Raw genomic sequence first — 21473 nt, forward strand, 5'->3', positions numbered from 1 at the left:
TGAAAATGTGGCAAATGTACGACGGGCTTAAATTCTGTATGGGATAAATAAAACACAACTAACAATGTTTAATTTCTTTATTATTGTGAATGGTCTGTTTTCAGCCTCACCTAAAACGAAAGAAAAAACAGTTATTACAAATATATACATAGATTTTTTCAGATTTTATTGAGTCGGAAATGTCGCCAGTCCGAGTCCGAAAAGTCGCCTGACCGAGTCCGAAACGTCACCTACCCGAGTCCGAAATGTCGAGGACATATTTTTGGAGTCCGAAATGACGTAAGTCCGAAATGACGCGGGACCGAAATGACATGTAATCTGAATGAATAACCCACTCCTGAAGCAGGACATGCATTTGTCTGTGTAAGCGGAACACTTTTAGACCAAATATTACAATAAAAAGCAAAACAAGAAAGAAAAACACGATATAGAGTGCGAGAAAACTTTTAAGTAGACTTTCACTTGAAATGGCGAACAAACAAAATGGTGAGTGTCAGGAAAAATTATTGTGAGGTGAATTGGCCACGACACACTTTGGCATATCAGAGTTGAAAAACATTGATCCATGTTCAACAAGACATGCATCGTAAAACAAAATATATTACCTCTCTCTCTCTCTACTTATCCAAAACTCTTACTCTTGTAGATCTACCACCTGATTCTGCTAACTAAAATGACGACGGAGAAAATACCCCACGCGTATGTAGTACTCTAGTCTCGGACACCCAGAATTCCATAGTCTTTATCGTACGCAATTTACTTGTCTGAATGATTGAGACTAGCTGTACTCACGCTTCGTTCTACTGCGCATGTATAGACCAATAGTCTTGCTCAACAAGTCGTTTAAGAGAGATAACCTCGGTGGAAGCGGACGTAAAATACAACTAACTAACAACAATTTTGAGGCGAGACTTAAAGTAGCTAAGTCTCCAACTCAATATCATCCAAAATCTTCAACATTGAAAACACGATTTATTTGTCAATTTAAATCAACATTGATGTTGTGATCTTACCGGGAAAAGATGGGCTTCTGATATCCAATATTTAAGACAAAATAAACATTTTACCATTGGTTCACGAATCGTGTACTATAATGCGCTTCAGCCCCAGTTGTATCAAGAGACTCGAGGGACGAGGCTAGACACGTTGCACCAAATCAAACGGCGTATGTAAACTGGAATAACCAGACGCTAGAAATTTGCACTCGCTTGAGACTGCTGGCTTATTTCGCCTAACATAACTGATTTGAAATTGGAGTAAAAACGGAAACCATTGAATGTAAATCAGTTTATATACATTCATATTACAGTATTATATGCGTTGCGACCCACTTTTGTCAATTTTTAGGTCCCAAATGTTAGCGATTTAGCTCCTTTAAGGTAATAACTTGTCCGTCCGTTCAATTTGTCCGATTTAAATTTTGTCCGTAATATTTGAGGGGTGATTCTCCCATATTCATCCAGCAACCCATAAATATCATTTAAACGCACTTTCGGTTCACCCCTTCCGCGGTGCAACCCGCAAGTGACCAAAAATCCCACAAGTAACCCAGATATGTACCCAAATAAGTAGGGCACATATCGGACCGCCAAAATAGTGAAAAGTAATGATAAAAAACAGTTACAAAGCTTGTCTACTCATTGCATGTTGTGCGTTCTTCAATTTCGCCTTACAGACGTGTATGTAACGGGTATAAGTTAAAGATTTCCAACGCCCTAAACTCTGAATTAAGTGATCAGAGACACCTTGTCTTGCCGCTGATGTAGCTGCTCCAACGCGAAAAGAGTGCCCGCTATACTGGGAACTGTCAATTCCCAAACGGATAAGCAACTGTTTAAGATAACCAATACACAGTGATCTTGACAAAGGTTTTAAATCTGGAGTAACAAACAAAGCTTCCCCCGCTTGAAATCGTTTCCTCAAAAGTAAATAATTAACCATACATCTACCTGGTTTAAAGCGTACATTATCAAAAATGTTAATATCCACGCCTGCTCTGAAATAATCGGTTATAGAGCACTTCAAATGGATTTTCATAGAGGAATTATCTACTGCAAAACTAACATCATCTAGACACAAATGCCTACAATTATCAAAATTCCCACAAACGGTAAATTCTCCACACCTTAGAAATCCAAAAAATGCAAAAGTCGTAACTGCCAGCATAAGCTGATCGATGTGAGGGGAGAAATATCCGCTTCTTAGTAAATAACAGATTTGATACAAAATATCTGCAGTTATAGGTAACCGCTGGCTCGAGTTAAGTGTGTCTAGTCCCTGTGACCTTTTGACAGCTCTTACATAGTTTAATCTATCCAACTTAACTGGGAAATTCCGTAGACATATTATACTTCCTTGTCTGAGATAAAAATAACGAATACCTGCTAAATAAGACTGAATGGTAGAAAATGTAACCTTTATAATAGAATGGCAAAAAGCTACAAATTGAATTAAATTTGATTCGGATAAATTTGGTAATAAGCGTACATCTGAACAATAATTATACATCATAAGAAAACGCTTAAAACATGTCAATCCTGATTTATAAGTCTGCATAGTAGACGGTGCTAACGCTTTATCCCAAATAGCCTCTACTTCTAAATTTAGCACTGTATTACTGATAGGTATTCGGTACTACACAAGGGTCCTAATCTGCTAAAGGTGCTAACCGTCGAACTTTCTGAAAATCAAAACGTGAAAGGGAATCGGCTAACTTATTCTTACACCCCATCACATGTTGTGCCTTTAGAGTACAATCAAAACGCATAGCACACAGGGTTAACTTTCTTGAAAATGTATTGATTAATGAACATCTATAAGAGGCTCTGCCCATGCATATTATCTGTACAGTTGCTTCATTGTCACAATGAAACACTACTTGTATTATTGTGAAATATAGGTTTATCACCCTAAGATCTCGGTTCCTTTCGATATTGGCATGTGGACTAAGACTAGTAATTATTTCCCCTTATTTCATGATGGACGAATGTAGTTCGAGTTATAAATAGACAATTTTTCCCTTAATTTTTTTCTCCCCTCTTCCTGCATTTTTGGGTTGACTCTTTGGTCTAGAATTGGAGAAAAGGGATCAAATTTGCAATTTCATAGCAGTTTTGGGTAATACTGATGATATTACAGCGGAGGGATAGGGGGTGTAAAGTGTCTTTCTGCAGAGCAATCATTGTGTCGGAAGTGAGATTTTCACCCCTGTCAACTTCAAATCTGTGTAGCAAAAAATCTAAATGGTCAACCCCCTACAAAATTATGATGAGGAGATTGCCAAATGTTGTCCCCATTGTGCCTATAAAGATTGGAACCAACGGAATGTTGAGCAAAAAGCTACAGCCTGTGATGTTACAGTCATTTAACATTGAAGTCAATGGGCAAATAATTGCTAGTCTGAGTCCTGATGATATAATGAAGCATGGCCGACTCGGGATGTTGATATTTTTTCAACGGCTTGTTTCCTGAAGTTTTGAATGGAAAGTGTCAGAAATGGTAAGAATACTGCTTTTTTATTGCCCAGCAGTAAGTTTTTTGACTATTTGGTATCAAAATAGCCATGATTGGGGGTATCCGTTGGTTGAGTGTGAATTTTGGGTTGTAAATGTGTAACATTTTGTTCACAATGATATCAAAACATGGTTAGGTCTTAATATTAAGGCCAACTCAACTGCAGATTTGGTCTAAAGTCACGAGATGTAAACAAGACTGACCCTAACCCTAACCCACAATCTTGTCAAAAAGCATGTAGCCCACGCCTAAGCCAAGACCTAGTCCTGATCCTAGCCCAAACCCACAATTGTGTCAAAAAATCATGTGCCCTAACCCTATTTACATGTTGTGACCTTGACCCAAGTCTGCAGCTGGCCTTAACATTTAGACCTAACATGTTTTTGACATCATACAATGAAATGTTAACATGTACACTCCAAACTTCACACCTGTGTGACTTTTGATCAAACATGCAGTTGGCCTTAATATTTAGACCGAACCTCAAAACATGGCATCTACCTTTGAGATTGACTTAGACTTATGTGACACTCAAGGTTTACTTTTTTACTGACTGTTAACTGGTTTCTTTTTGGAGGGCCAGTGACGGGCTGTTCGCTAGAAATAAAGAGGTTTATTTCTATTTCAGTTGAAACCATATTTTTTTCTTATTTTCTCACTGTTTTTTATTGCATATTTATCCCCAGCCTCCTATCATTTCAGGTGCCCAGGTAATGTTTCATAGAGTGGAATGATTGACCTCAACACAAGTATTAAAAAAAAAAGAAGCAAAACAGGTGAGATAAATGTGCATTTCATACACTTTAAGAAGTACATCTAACCTCATCCCCACTTCTGCTCACTAATAGTAATGGGCTGGAAATTTGGTACTGCACAGGCCTGTCTTCTCGCCTTGACATTTAACTGAATGACAGAATTCCACATTTTGACCATTTTCTGGATGTCAATGACCATTTCCCTGGATAGTATTCGCCCCAGAATTCTCATTCTCATCCAAATTTAACATTTCAGGTCTACATCTCAAAACCTGATCTCTTCCTGGACTGGCTTTAGGAGAACGATGATGCATATCAATTTCATCCCTGATCTCTATGACACCTGTGGTGGAAGTGGAGGGCAAATCGTAATCAGTTTGGGTTCCAGCCCCGAGGACCTTTGTAAACTTTGCTTTTTGGTGATGACTTAATTTCCGAGCTTGAAAAGGACGCTTGTGTGTTTATCATGGCCTCTCATATTGGAAGATAACATTAATGGCTTGTGTGTTGATCGACGGTTGTGCCATTGTAAATCATTTGACAGGCCCGAGTGAACGTGGCGACCTATGATTGGTCAGCAATGTATCAGATTCCATAACGGGGGGTGGGGATGAAAAAACTGTTGTAGTGTTACATAATCAGATTATTTCAACTTACTTATCCTGTGGAAATACAGCTATATAGGAGATATTTTGAAATTCATAGGCACTGCATGTTTCAACATTTTAGATTTGACCACAATTTGGCACTTGAAACTATGTTAACAGAGAAAAACTGTGTGGTTTTCGATGAAAGTGTTAAAAGTCTAATATTGCATCATGATTACTGTTTTAAAGTATTTTCGTGTTTGATTTATATTGAATTCATCTCATCTTTTTGAAGAATGCATTTATGTTCAAAAATAAAAATGTTCTGTGGAATTCAAAATTGATGTGCTTTTAAATTATCAGATTCCAAACTGGGGGGTGGGGATGAAAAAGCTGTTGTAGTGTTACATAATCAGATTATTTCAACTTACTTATCCTATGGAAATACAGCTATATAGGAGATATTTTAAAATTGATAGGCACTGCATGTTTCAACATTTTAGATTTGACCACAATTTGGCACTTGAAACTACGTTAACAGAGAAAAACTGTGTGGTTTTCGATGAAAGTGTTAAAAAGTCTAATATTGCATCATGATTACTGTTTTAAGGTATTTTCGTGTTAGATTTATATTGAATTTATCTCATCTTTTTACAGAATGCATTTATGTTCAAAAATAAAAATGTTCTGTTTAATTCAAAATTCATGTGCTTTTAAATTTCTGTCTGAAATTCCGCAGTTTTCTGATGTATTATAGTGTTTGCAGAATGCCGCACAGCTCATCTGAAAATGCATAGATTTTCATATTCTTTGGCCAGGGAATTGCATATATGTTTGTTTATTAGATAACAACAGATTTGTTTAAACTGCAGAAACATGTGAGGTATATGGACTAAGACTAGTAATTATTTCCCCTTATTTCATGATGGACGAATGTAGTGCGAGTTATAAATAGACAATTTTTCCCTTAATTTTTTTCTCCCCTCTTCCTGCATTTTTGGGTTGACTTTTTGGTCTAGAATTGGAGAAAAGGGATCAAATTTGCAATTTCATAGCAGTTTTGGGTAATACTGATGATATTACAGCGGAGGGATAGGGGGTGTAAAGTGTCTTTCTGCAGAGCAATCATTGTGTCGGAAGTGAGATTTTCACCCCTGTCAACTTCAAATCTGTGTAGCAAAAAATCTAAATGGTCAACCCCCTACAAAATTATGATGAGGAGATTGCCAAATGTTGTCCCCATTGTGCCTATAAAGATTGGAACCAACGGAATGTTGAGCAAAAAGCTACAGCCTGTGATGTTACAGTCATTTAACATTGAAGTCAATGGGCAAATAATTGCTAGTCTGAGTCCATGTATTGGACTGTAACTTCATGGATTATGGCCCCTGATTGTACGAAAAATCACGTTTTTAGCTTGTGAACACTGTAGAGGCCACAATTTTTATCCGATTTGGTTCTAACTTGAAATGTATGCTTATAACCCAAAGATCTCGGTTCCTTTCGATATCCGCGCATATCGGAACCTAACTTCCTGAATTATGGCCCCTGATTGTACGAAAAATCGTGTTTTTAGCTTGTGGACCCTATAGAGGTCATAATTTTTATCCGATTTAAAAAAAACGTATTATTATATCACCGTTACCCCCCAATGACGACTGAGTTCGAATTTCGTGAAAATCGGCCCAAAAGTTACTATAAATAGCACCACTTTTCGATCCCCATGGCCAGCACGTGATTTTTGACACGAGGTATGAATGGAAAGATAAAGTAGCAGTTAATTTTGTTGAGGTTTATGATTTTCCGTTATGATTATTAACCGGTCCCATGGACCAACGGGAAGTTAAAATACCGGTTATTAGAAACTCTGAAATGCGTGAAAACTAGCCGGTATAAATGACAGTTTTCAAAAGAAAGTATTTAGTACCTTTTATATTGAGTATAAATGTAATTGATGGTTAAGAAATTTCGAGTAGAATGGGTGAAAAAAGGGAAGGCACGATATTAAACTACCCGGTACACCGATAACTCTTTTTGAAAGGAGATACAGAATACCGCCTGTTTCTTGATTATCACGTTGTACTTTTAAAGGACCAAAGTCCGTAACTCAAAATCCTCCAAAATCTTCGACATCGAAAACACGAATTATTGGTCAACTTAAATCAACATTGATGATGTGAACTTACCGGGAAAAGATGAGCTTTTGATATCCGATATTTAAGATAAAATAATTTTTTTAACATTGGTACACGAATCGTGTACCATAATGCGCTTCAGCCCCAGTTGTATTGAGAGACTCGAGGGACCAGGCTAGACACATTGCACCAAATCAAATGGAGTTATGTAGACTAGAATAACTAGACGCTAGAAATTAGCACTCCATTGAGATTGCTGACTTATTTCGCCGAACATAACTGATTTTAAATTGGAGTAAAAACGGAAACCATTAAATGTAAATCAGTTTATATACATTCATATTACAGTATTATATGCGTTGCGACCCACTTTTGTGAATTTCTAGGTCCCAAATGTTAGCGATTTAGCTCCTTTAAACTCGATAACCGTGACGCTGTTTATTGTTTGGCGTACAGTTTGTAAACTCGACGGCTACCCGTTTTATATTACGTAGCAAAACTCTGTATAACAGTACATTTATACTTAAAGAAGTACTCCATTTTACAAACTTTTCATGACATAATAAATTCTCAGATGGAATCTTAACCCTTAATCGGTCGATGTCATTTTGATGTTATGACGTCAACTGGTCAGGCTAAATAAAGGCTGACGTAAAAAAATATTTTGTATGCCTATTTCGACCGACTACTGCCGAATAATTATAAGTGATAGACTCTTGACACCAATAAAAAAGTTCCTGGGGATAAGTTGATCTATAATTTGCAAATCATTCTAAATCCTTTTCATCAGAAATATCGTCTTCAGAATCGGTGTCATCAATATAATCCGATTCGGAATAATTCATAAGTATGTCAACCACTTTGAGCGTCTTTAACGTTCCCGACACCGTTAAATTACGTTTTTCGTCAAAAAATGTTGAACAAAGACATGTTTTTCTCAATGCCCTTGACAAGACAAGTTCCTGTCTGACACACTTGCCATATCAATTAAATACGAAACTAAATACTCAAATGCGGCTTATAAAAAAGGTTCTTGCTGTGGTCGACTTTAGTCGACTGTGACCACTTAGCTGTATAACGTTATGGTGACTATAGTCGACAATGACCGGTTAAGGGTTAATACAGCCGGCGCAAAGAGCCAAGTAGCCGGGGAAATTCGCCGGCGGACGGCTGTTAATGAAACCCCTGCTTTATAATATTCAACAATACTTAAAGGTTTGTTCAATTTAGAACTCTGAGGGCTCTTGATTCTGTCTAAACTCTTCGGATTCAATATGGGGCGGTACAAGCAACACAGCAAAGTTCACAAACTTCCTCTCAATTATCTTTTGTTGCAGTTAAATAAAATATTCGCCACGTACGGGGCGTCATGAGAACTAATCTCATTGCCCTGATCCAAAACACTGACAGTATCATTGTTAAATCTTAACATACCTCCATAGGTAGGGTCCACGTGGCCTAAGGAGGTATCATTACAAGACAGCTGACCTACACTTCCGCTACAGACAGGAAATGTTTATTTGAGGTTATTGAAAAATCCAATACTAACTTTATCAACTTGAATAGTCTGAACAAATATATTTGGTTACTAACTTGTGAAAATGTAGACATATTAAATGAACTTGGTCGCTTTTTGCACAGGAACTTGCCGTAAGGTTATTTAATATTTTCGCCACCTTGGTTAAGCACCATACAGGGAATAATGTGTAGGCTTACATAGTTTATGCTTAATATGGCCACAGATCACTAAAGATATGCCCATTGACTTTAATGTTAATTCTCGTCTCTTAGACCGGCTCTAACTTTTTCCCAAATTTTCGTTGGGTAGAACACTTTCTACCACAGATGGAGCAACATGTGGTAACCTCTTGCCCAAAACTAAAGCATGTATGAGGTTCACCATGGAAAACTTGAGATACACAAGCTGGAAGTAGAGACAAGAAAACATGCAATTATGGACCCTACATTTCAACCTAACCAACCTCTCAACTAAAAATAACTTTCGCCCTACATTCGTGGGTGATGGGCGTAGAAATATTTGGTGAGCTGTGTCCTATATAGGGGTGAAACTTCAGGTATCACCAAAAAGTCTTTTTTATATGTTTCCCTTATGTTCTGGTAACATACCAGTGAAAGGAAATCAAAATCAAAGAATAACTGCAAAAATGATGGCCCCTTAAGTATACATGCTGCTTTATGTACAGTAGTGCATCTCAGGTCCATGGGCCTTTTGTGCTAAAATTTAAAAATCTTTCTTATTAAAGGCAGTATTTGAGTTCTGTGAAAAAATTAGACAAGTTACAAACAAATTACACAGAAAACACTCATAAGATGGATTTTCTTTTCAAAAATATAATTTTTTACTGCCATGTCATGAAAAATGTACAAAATTTACATGTAGCATCTTTCAAAAAAACAAACAATTATTTTCCACTTTTTAGATAGCCTGACGGGAAAGGGATATATTTTTAGAAACCCTGGCCAATATACAAACAGAAAAATCAAAAATCAGCTGCATTGATTGTAATATTAGAGATATATACTAAAACATGTATCCCCACCCCCTAAATATGTCACTGACTGAATGAATCTAATCTTTGGTTGCAGAAGTAACATCACCAAAGCAATCTGTCTAACTCTAATAGCTATGTTTTACCATCCCTGGCTAACATATGTACATATAAACTAAAATATGTGCAATAAATATGAATTATGGTTAAAAATAGGCCTTGATGAAAGAAAAAAAATGCCATATTTGGTCTATGATCACCCCTCTCTAACAAATGGGTCACAGAATACACAATTTTCACAAATTTGGGAAAATTTCAATGTTTTCAACATCACAAGGCTCAGAGGCACCATACAAATCTTTATTGCAATTCTTGTGCTGAAGCAAGATGTCTGGGCCTTTTACATCAATTGCCTGAAGTCCAAAAAGTAGTTATGACAGAGTTGACAAGATGAAGGAGCAATATTAACATAAATGCAACAAATACCACGAATCCTAGACTTTGATAAGAAAATATTGAAAATTAAGCTGACATTTACACATCTACACCATTTTTATATTAGGGTGTGGTCTCATTGGCCTAACATGTCTCTGGGTTCTAAGTTTGACTTTAAACAAAAAGGCTTAGAAATCTTTGAAATGTACAAAATAGCTATTTATTAGTGAAAAATAACATTCCTAGCTGTAATTCAACCACAAATTCCAATTACTATCATTTTATTGTCAACACAGGTGCAATTAAATCTCTCAAAACACATTAATAAAAAAGGGTGGGTCATTATAGCCTCTTCTAAGGAGTTAAATATGGCTAGAGAGAGAGAGAGAGAAATGGGGTTTAACGTCCACTCGACACAAACTAGGTCATTTCGGGACTAACATATGGTTTAATTTTATTTCAATAATTCACTTGCGCATAGGGGTCTTTAGCAGTGGGAGGACCCGGAGAAAACCCATGAGGTTGGACAGGCGACCCTACTCCTTGTCACGTACAACCGGAGATTCGAAACCACGCCAGTTGACTCAATGACAGGCCTTATGATACAGCGCGAGCGTGCTAACCATTCGGCCACCCAACCCCCCAAATATGGCTAGAAAGACTGGAATATTGCTTTCTACATGAAGGAAATGCAAGAATTTAATGTTACAAAGAAGAAAAAAATGCTTGTTCTGAGTAAAACAGTAGCAAAATTGAGCCAACCCCTGTTTTGAACATTTTGTACAAACCCATCTGCTGTACATTATTAACTCAGTTTTACCAATTTTCAATTTTCTGTAGGAAAGCTGGGGCTATTTCTAAACCTGATAAACATATAGATCCCATCTATGTTATATTAGCAATGAAAATCAGGGCATTTTAGACATTTTGACTCATTTGAGTAGTGATGAAAGGATTAATTTCTACATTGAAATGGGGGGAATCCAAAGATTTTCTGTGAATATTCCTGATTTTTAGACAAAATTTGGTGAAATTACAATACTGTTCACTGTATCTGTGCTTTCTGAGGTTGAATAAGCCAAAATTGGGCATTAAAATATTTTTCTTACTATTAGAAATTAAATAAAAACTGAAAATTGAGAAATTTGCAGTAAAATCACAATTTTTCTCCAAATTTTGATTTTTTTTTTTAAATTCAACTTTTTTTTTAGTTTATCAGTAGTCAAACTATTTTATTCATATTTTCTGAGAGTTTAATCTTCATATTTTAAAAACTAAGGCATATCAGTCTCAGCCTGTCACACATAGACAGGCCACAGATCACTAAAGATTTGCCCATTGACTTTAATGTTATACTATTCAAAAAAAGTAGGGGATATTTGATTTTTAAGTGTTATTAAAGTCACCTAATGAAACTGACGAAGAAACAAATGACAAAATGAAATGAAGTTCACATTCATAGATTTATTCCAAATGATCGTTAGACTAAGTAAGGCACAGACTGACCATTATAAGGGTAAAATGATACCCGGGGTCAAACAGCAAAGTTACCACAGCATCACAACCAAGTCAGTAACGGGTAAATCCTCCTCTGTTTGCCAAACAAGCATTGATCCGACGTGGCATACTCCTAATGAGACGTCTAAGGTCATTTTGGTCCAGATTGTCCCATTCCTGTTGCAACGCAGCAGCAAGTTCTTGGACATTGGCAGGACGTTGTTGACGTTGACGTAACCTCTGTCCAAGCATGTCCCAGACATGCTCGATGGGGGAGAGGTCGGGACTCAGTGCTGGCCATGGTAATGTGGTGATGTTCTGTTGTTGGAGGTAACCTGTAACGATCCTGGCCCTGTGACATCTTGCGTTGTCATCCTGGAAGATGAAACGGCGGCCATGACGTCGTGCGAACGGCACAACATGGACTGCCAAGATGTTGTCCCGGTAGTACTGGCCTGTAACACGCCCTGCAACAACATGTAAAGCCGTTCTTCCAGCAACAGTGATGCCTCCCCACACCATAACAGAACCACCCCCAAATCGATCATGTCTGATGACGTTAACGTCTTGGAAGCGCTCGTTTCGACGACGCCACACCCTCCTACGTCTGTCCAAAAAATCAACAGTGAACCTTGACTCATCTGAAAACATCACATTGCTCCAGCGTCGATTATCCCAGTGTTGACGAATGTCTGAATGTGATGATCTCTCAAACAAGGGATCACGCGAGGACGTCGGGCGCGAAGGTGACCCCTATGCAGTCGATTCCGAATCGTCTGGCCACTCACTCTCACACCAGTGTCTGTTTGAAGACGAGCGCTGATCTGATTTGCTGTGATGACACGATTTCTCAAGGCCAAGGTACGGATAAATCAATCCTGGGCTTGAGTTGTCGCCCTTGGTCGACCTGAGCGTGGTCTGTCCTGTACAGATTGTGTATCACGGTATCTGGACCATAGCCTGCTTATGACAGACTGAGAAACATTCATCGTCCGCGCCACAACCGCCAGTGTTGTGCCGATCTGTAGCATGCCAAGGGCACGTAACCTTTCATTTTGGGTAAGCCGACGCATATCAAAATTTGTTTTCTGGTCACTAAAACAATTAAACTGATGTTTCCACCCTGGAATTCAATGCCACAATGACTGTAACATTCAAAGTCAGAGTCGTGCAAATCTTGGGTTGGACCCCCATGATGATCCCAAGCATCACCTGCATTCCATGCGGTAGCTATTGGTGCGTTTGGGCGTCACATGTAACTGGAAATGTTTCTTCTGTTAGGTTCTATAGTGACTTTTTTCGTAGTCATTTGCATATTTTAGTATTATGCCCCCAAAATCAAATATCCCCTACTTTTTTTGAATAGTATATTTCTTGTCTCTTAGACCGGCTCTAACTTTTTCCCAAATTTTCGTTGGGTAGAACATTTTCTACCACAGACGGAGCAACATGTGGTAACCTTTTGCCCAAAAGCATGTATGAGGTTCACCATGGAAAACTTGAGATACACAAGCTGGAAGTAGAGACAAGAAAACATGCAATTTTGGACCCTACATTTCAACCTAACCAACCTCTCAACTCTTGTATCCTTCCGCCTCAAAATCATGAATATTCACCAAACCCTTTTCTTCGATTCTACACCAAAAAGTCAACAAAAATCGCCATGCAAAAGGGGGAAAAAGGGAAAGGGAGGGAAAGACTAAAAAAAGACTTTCGCCCTACATTCGTGGGTGACGACGTAGAAATATTTGGTGAGCTGTGTCCATATTGATCTGTAACATTAGGACTCAGACTAGCAAGTATTTGCCCATTGACTTCAATGTTAAATGGCTGTAACATCACAGGCTGTAGCTTTTTGCTCAACATTCCGTTGGTTCCAATCTTTATACGCACAATGGGGACAACATTTGGCAATCTCCTCATCATAATTTTGTAGGGGGTTGACCATTTAGATTTTTTGCTGCGCGGATTTGAAGATGACTGGGGTGAAAATCTCACTTCCGACACAATGATTGCTCTGCAGAAAGACACTTTACACCCCCTATCCCTCCGCTGTAATATCATCAGTATTACCCAAAACTGCTATGAAATTGCAAATTTGATCCCTTTTCTCCAATACTAGACCAAAAAGTCAACCCAAAAATGCAGGAAGAGGAGAGAAAAAAATTAAGGGAAAAATTATCTATTTATAACTCGCACTACATTCGTCCATCTTGAAATAAGGGGAAATAATTACTAGTCTTAGTCCTATATACCTCACATGTTTCTGCAGTTTAAACAAATCTGTTGTAATTTAATAAACAAACATATATGCAATTCCCTGGCCAAAGATAATGTAAATCTATGCATTTTCAGATGAGGTGTGCAGCATTCTGCAAACACTATAATACATCAGAAAACTGCGGAATTTCAGACATAATTTAAAAACACATGAATTTTGAATTAAACAGAAGATTTTTATTTTTGAACATAAATGCATTCTATAAAAAGATGAGATAAATTCAATATAAATCAAACACGAAAATACTTTAAAACAGTAATCATGATGCAATATTAGACTTTTTAACACTTTCATCGAAAAGCACAAAGTTTTTCTCTGTTAACGTAGTTATCAAGTGCCAAATTGTGGTCAAATCTAAGATGTTGAAACATGCAGTGCCTATCAATTTTAAAATATATCCTATATAGCTGTATTTCCATAGGATAAGTAAGTTGAAATAATCTGATTATGTAACACTACAACAAACAGCTTTTTCATCCCCACCCCCCAGTTTGGAATCTGATAATTTAAAAGCACATGAATTTTGAATTCTACAGAACATTTTTTTTTATAACATAAATCCATTCTTCAAAAAGATGAGATGATTTATGAATATTTTTCGATGATATTTTACACAGGATTAAAGGGTCATCTGACTTGAGCAAAAATGTGAACAATTTTTGTCTCGGTAATTTGTGTTTGCCGCCATTGGCCAATTCAGTTTTTCGGTCCTAGATTAATTATTGATTGTTCGATTTCTATAAAACAAATGTCATTTTTTTTGTTACTGTTAAATTTTCCTGTCGGCACCAGAAGTGACATAATTTTACCAAAAACTACAATTTTGACAGTTCAGTACCACTTTTTGAAAGCAAATATTATTTTTTTCAAATCTGGTATAACTGAAAGGGTGCGCCCTTTAAGGGTGCACAAAATGTCGGGCTCAGTTTTTTTAATTTCGATTTCGTTTACGAAAAAAGGTGTAAAATTAAGCTATTTACAACCCATCAAGCGCTTTCATATTTTAAAATATTTCTTCGTAACTTTCATAAACTCGTAGCAATAATCTATACGGAGAGAATGTATCACCGAATAGTGATATTAATTTCTTTTTCAAATAATGCATAATTTAATTCTTACTTCTATATTCATCAATATGGCTGACTTTATACTATTCATCGATTTAGATTTTAATATTGTGATTTAAACCCCTTAAAGTGATTGCCCTAGGCAAGAATGGTCTTGACAAAACTATTATAATCTTTGAGGTGCCAATAGGATTATTAGTAGAAAGCTCGAAATAAAGATTTATACATTTAACAATGCAGTCAGATCAGTGATGCAATTGATATTGCTAGATTTGGTTGATTCTGCGTCTATTTGTGCAATGCTTTTATGGAAATATGTTTAATGGTTTCATTGATACCGGAAGTGACATAAGTTCACGGATAACGTGGCAACGGAAGTGACATAAGTTCAAGGGTAACGTGGCACCGGTGAAACCCCTCATGACTGCTTCGCAGTTCTAGTTATTATTATTATAGTAAGGCCTCATTCTCGTGCTACAAATGTCGTCTGCTCTAATTTGCCCTTGCTAACATCTTCGGTCGTTCGAAGGCTATTCAAAACACCACTTCTCTCAGTCTCACTAAAAACATTCCCAGCAACGGAATTACCCCTTGCCTCACAACTTCTCGTCGAAACATCCAGCACTTTCGATATAGACTGCCAATTAGCTTTAATTATCTTTAAAATGTCCTTTCGTGGAATCAATGGAGGAATTACTAATGAAAGTCTTTTTAACACCTCTCTCATATAATCAGAATTCCATTTTTTAGGTATATCGGAATGACTTCGAGTAGAAACACCACTGTTAGTGTTGTGTCTTGTGGTATTAATGCCATTGCTAACATCATTAGAGGACCCACTACACGTGGTTGTTGTACTTCTCCCGTCATTAGCAAGGCCTGTGGAGATATCTCGTCTTTCGCTAGGCCGACTGCTGCTTTTCCTTCTCAGCACCTGAGGCCTGTAAGAAACATGGCTATTCCAACTTCTGCGTCTCTTCATGATGAAAAAGAAGCAGGTGCCTAGTAGAAGACAACAAAATAACGAAGATAAAAGTTTCAAACGCATTAATAATTTGGCTGTATTGCGTGAGCCACCGATCTAACCAGACGAGACTTGTTATGAAGTCTGCATGTACAAATACTCAAACCAATGCGCATGATCCGATTGCTTTAATGTCATAAACTCAATTTAAACCAAGTTACAAATAATAATTAAATGATATATGATATTATACTTGGAATTTGATTTTTCATAAAGCATTTCGTTGTCGCAAATGACAGCATCCTGTATAAATACCGTCTCAAGGTCTGATAATTCACCCTGTAGATAATAATGTGCCAGGAAAATATTTATATTTTATGAGCGATAATAAATTTCTTTTAAACGGTATGTGATAATTTGATTTGTTTATATTGCATTTCGCTGTGACAAGACAGCATCCTATATCAATATGGCTTTGATGTCTGCTACCCCACCCCTCTTATACCTTACAATTCACCCTGTAGATATTATGTGCCAGGAAAGTGATTATACTGTCTGAAAGATAATACATTCCTCTATGAAATGGTATGTGAAGATATACTTGGAATTTGATTTTACATATTGCATTTCGCTGCGACAAGACAGCATCCTCGATGTCTGCTACCCCACCAATCTTATACCTTACAATTCACCCTGTAGATACTAATGTGCCAGGAAAATGTTTATATTTTATGAACGATAATAAATTTCTCTATTAAATGGTATATGATGTTATGCTTGGAATTTTATTTTTCTTATAGCATTTCGTTGCCGCAAATGACGGCATCCTGTATAAATACCGTCTTAGGGTCTGCTACCCCACCACTCTTATACCTTACAATTCACCCTGTAGATATTAATGTGTCAGGAAAATGATTATAATGTCTGAAAGATAATACATTCCTCTATGTTGGCGTATTGAGTTATACCACCGCAAAGTTCCTAGCACCCGGATTCGAGGCGGCGTTCGTGGGTTCAATAAACAAAAGGTAAGCCCAAGCTGCATCAAAAAGTAACCAAACCAGCTTTTTGTTTCACGGAATCAAGAGATGAATAAACTACTAGAATACAAAATTTCAGAAGCTTCCTATGCTGGCTTTTTGAGATATATCACCATAAACATACTAAAACTATGGGGGAATCGGGTTAGGGTAGGCTCACTGCGCACGCAATAACTTCTGAACTAGCTTTGGTGGCTTCAATATCTTTATTTCACCAAATGGACAGGTGCATAAGGCATGCACATGCCAAATTTCATTAACTTTCTATGTTGGCGTATCGAGTCATACCACTGCAAAGTTCCTAGCATCCGGATTCGAGGCGGAGTTTGTGGGTTCAATAAACAACGGGTATGCCCACGCTGCAATTACTAACTGATTTCAATGAAACTTTCAGATTATAATTACATTAATAATATCTCAGAGTAGGCACAAAATTTCGACAAAGTTTCATTGAAATCGGTAGCCGTGCCACATGAAATGTGTTGTAACCTGATATCTCGGAAACCGCTAACCGAAGGTGGTCGAAATTTTGGCTACTCTGAGATATTATTAATGTAATTATAATCTGCAAGTTTCTTTGAAATCTGTTGGTAATTGCGGTCTGTAGCCGTGCCACATGAAATGTGTGGTAACCTGATATCGCGGAAACCGCTAACCGGAAGTGGTCGAAATTTTGGCTACTCTGAGATATTATTGTCATCATATTCTGTAAGTTTCATGGATATCGATTTATAATTGTTGTCTGTAGCCGTGCCACATGAAATGTGTGGTAACCTGATATCTCCGAAACCGCTAACCGTAAGTGGTCGAAATTTTACCTACTCTGAGATATTATTAATGTTATCGTTATCTGTAAGTTTCATTGAAATCGGTTGATAATTGCGGTATGGAGACTTGCCCCAGCTATTTTCCGTCGCTGCTCTTGCTTCGTTTTTTGAGGAGTTACATCTTTTTTTGTCACATTTTCATTCGTGAACTGTTGCCGGCAGACAACTTGTACATTTTGGCCAGATTTTACTGTTACATGTAATTGTTTATTCTGTTGATAAGTTGGTGTCCAAATACTTGTGCACCCTTTTTCAGTGAACTAGTTAGCTGTCCGCCATTACTTAAAACATGCTTACACAAAGAGCATTAACCAATCTTAACTTGCAGTTGGCCCAAGATCAGCTAAAAATAATAATTAAAAAAAAAATCTTTAAAAAATCTACACAGAATTTAAAAGTTTGATAATTACGAACACAATTTTCGAATACACCTTACATGTACTTTACTGTTATTTGTAGTATTTTTAAATTATTATTATTATTAATCTTAGCATACAGGTTAATAATATTATATATCAAAGTAAAAGAATACATACACATTCAATTAAATTATAGATTCTGGCTTATGTGGCAGATATGGCACAATTTAAGGATATGGCTGTTGCGGGCTTCCACACTTTTAAAAATCGAACAGCATTTTTACTTGAATTCTGCTTTGAAAATTTTAATTGCTGTGTATGGCCATTATTAAGATTTTAGAATACTAGTCACCAAATCTCCATCAAAATATTAAAAATCAACGTGTTTTATGAAAACATAGCATAAACAACAACTTAACAACAGGTCATCGTAATCGGGTGCATAAGCTAACTAGCGAGGCTTAAGACGCTATATCTTACAAAGCGTATCTTTCTTACTTCACATATTAAACCATTTTTTAAAAAATATAAATGTATTCATAATATCAATAACTTACCGAATCATTAGTAGATTATGGATAATGTGTTCTTCTTTTATTCAAATTTACCCTCCTCGTAAACTTTTTGGTTTATACCGGATATACATTTCTTACCTCCCTTACACGGTACGGCGGCCCAACACTATCAGCGTCTTAAGCCCCGTTTACACTTGGCCGCGATAATCAAACACCGCACGGCATAAAATAAAAGAAAAAATAACGAACTTTCATGTAAGTACATGTACATGTATATTTTTCTACATTTTTAACATAACATTTAACTGTAGATGTTATTGTAGAACATTTCTGTGCAAACAGAAATTCTCTTGCAATCTTTGTTACTACTACTATCCACATATAATGTCATGTAAATATTTTTTTCTTTCCAAAATGGTTGTGATGTATAATAATTAACTATGAATAAAAACTTCAGAAAAAGATGTACTTCACACAATGCTGTTTTCATTGGCCCGGTCCGTGCAGAACATTTGGACGTTAAACCCCATTTAATTTATTTCACTCACACATACGCTTGTTTTCATTTGTTTGACCCCGTCCTCATTAGCCCAATCGGCGCAAGACAGTATGATGTCAAACCCCATTTCATTTCTAATGTTCGACTCTAGCTTACAGCTGTATGAACACTTTATTTTTAAATTTTGAGGTCTGAATAACTCTATATAATATACAATGCAAGTAATATTCAAATATTGTTGTAGCCTTTAATTGTTTTCATTATACAGTAATTGAAATGATCAATGATGACTTTAGCTGTTTAAATGTTTACAATTTTACAAAGTAAGCAACTTCAATAGAAGTAAACGTAATTAATGGAAATTGTAGAGATAAGCTGACTTGTTCCATAAAACTGAACAATGCATATATATATGAATTTCAACTGGACCGTAATATCATCCAAAGTCTTCCAACATTGAAAACAGAAAATATTTGTCAATTCAAATCCACATTGATTGTGTGATCTTATCCGGAAAAGATGGACTTTTGATATCCAATATTTAAGACAAAATAAATGTCTAATTTTACTACATGTATTGTAACAAGGGACTCTTAGAACGAGGTTAGACATATTCCACAAGTCATTTCAAACGGTGACGCCATATTCTTATCTGACGAGCATGCACAATAAATACTATCAATGTAGACTGGAATAACCAGACGCTAGAGATTGCCTTGTGATTGAGACATCTGGCGTACTTCGTCGAACATAACTGATTAGAAATTACAGTAAAAACAGAAACGATTGAATGTAAATCAGTTTATATACATTCATATTACATTATTATGTGTTGCGACCCACTTGTGTCAATTTCTAGGTCCCAAATATTAGCCATTTAACTCCATTATTGCATTAAGTAAAGATCACAAGGTTATGCAATATGAAAAAGTGCCATAAGTCTAGGAGTAATTAAAGAAAACTGCTGAAATAACACAAGCTTCTGTGCCTCAATAAAATGAACAATGCTTATGATTTTTAACATATTCGATGGTACTAATTAATTTGCCATTAACATTTTTGAAGGTACCGTAATTAATTTTGTCATTCAAATTCGAGCATTCACAAGATTCTACAAAGTAATCAATTGAAGATTTGAAATCACTGGAATTCAATAGTCCACTAGAGAGTTGTTCAATATTATATATATTATATATTTCATGCAGCATTTTCAGCATATAAGACTTTTGCTGGTGGTTCAATCTCCAAATGCTCAAGACCACCAGCCACTGTTTCTGTAGAACATTCTATTTCATCAGAATAACTTTTTGGTAATTTTCTTTTCATGGCATAGGCATCTTCACCATCAGCATAATACTTGGGTTCAATTTCACTTATTTCAAATTTCAGAGTGTTTGTATATAAATGTAATGCCGCTCTGTTACTTTTCCTCACATGAAGTGACACATATTCTGCCTTAAAACATTCCACCATTGCCCTTGATGCCTGGTCCATAAGTTTTTGAGCTAATCCTAATCGCCGATAGCTTCGCTTGACTGCTAATGAAGTAATGTGTCCATGGGGTATTGCATCCTCTGGATCCTCTTCCATCTTAGCCAATACATAGCCAACAATTTTACCATTGGATGCCTCTCCAACATAAGATAATTGAGGCCAGGATAGTCCATGGTAAAAATAATATTTCATTTGATAATTTTCTGGTAGGCAAAGTAAATTACAATGCTGCATATTCATTAAATCTTCAGGTCTTGCACATCTGATATTCATTGTGATTTATTTCGGGTTGAGAGTGATTGTAAAAGCAATCCGCTATTGATTAGGAACAAGTCACAAAAATGTGTTGCCGTAAACCAAACTTGCGGTCGGAAGTAATATATTTTACGACTTTGAAAGTAGTTTACAAATATACCACTGGATCTATAATCTCTACAAAAATACTTCTTAATGCTTAGTTATAACATTCTTAATATAATCGCTTGATAATGAATAGAGACCGAGCGGAATCTGTCACTCGTATTCCAGCACCCGGTGTGATAGTTTGAGTTGATTACATGTCATTTCGGTCCCGCGTCATTTCGGACTTACGTCATTTCGGACTCCAAAAATATGTCCTCGACATTTCGGACTCGGGTAGGTGACGTTTCGGACTCGGTCAGGCGACTTTTCGGACTCGGACTGGCGACATTTCCGACTCAATAAAATCTGAAAAAATCTATGTATATATTTGTAATAACTGTTTTTTCTTTCGTTTTAGGTGAGGCTGAAAACAGACCATTCACAATAATAAAGAAATTAAACATTGTTAGTTGTGTTTTATTTATCCCATACAGAATTTAAGCCCGTCGTACATTTGCCACATTTTCATTTGCCATATGAGATTTGACAAAAGCTGGCATGCATAGCTTTTCGTCAAATAAATGTGTCAAATAATTGGAACTTATGCTCGTGTACGATAGGCCGACAAATAAATTTGCCACAAATCTGCGCAC

The 21473-nt window shown here is 36.6% G+C and overlaps 1 protein-coding gene and 1 long non-coding RNA gene across 2 annotated transcripts; one reads left to right on the forward strand and one right to left on the reverse strand.

Moving 5' to 3' along the window:
- The first annotated feature begins 292 nt into the window (after positions 1 to 292).
- Positions 293 to 5557, forward strand: LOC126811271 (uncharacterized). Its single transcript, XR_008785963.1, has 3 exons — positions 293 to 486; positions 4216 to 4289; positions 4525 to 5557. It is a non-coding gene; the product is annotated as an uncharacterized LOC126811271 (long non-coding RNA).
- A 13649-nt stretch (positions 5558 to 19206) lies between these two features.
- Positions 19207 to 21038, reverse strand: LOC126811246 (N-alpha-acetyltransferase 10). The gene has a single exon (XM_050536825.2). It carries the CDS (start codon positions 20749 to 20751, stop codon positions 20182 to 20184), a length of 570 nt encoding a protein of 189 aa, XP_050392782.1. The 5' UTR covers positions 20752 to 21038; the 3' UTR covers positions 19207 to 20181.
- Positions 21039 to 21473: the final 435 nt, after the last annotated feature.

The sequence above is a fragment of the Patella vulgata genome, chromosome 2 (genome assembly GCF_932274485.2).
Source record: "Patella vulgata chromosome 2, xgPatVulg1.2, whole genome shotgun sequence".
NCBI lineage: Eukaryota > Metazoa > Mollusca > Gastropoda > Patellidae > Patella > Patella vulgata.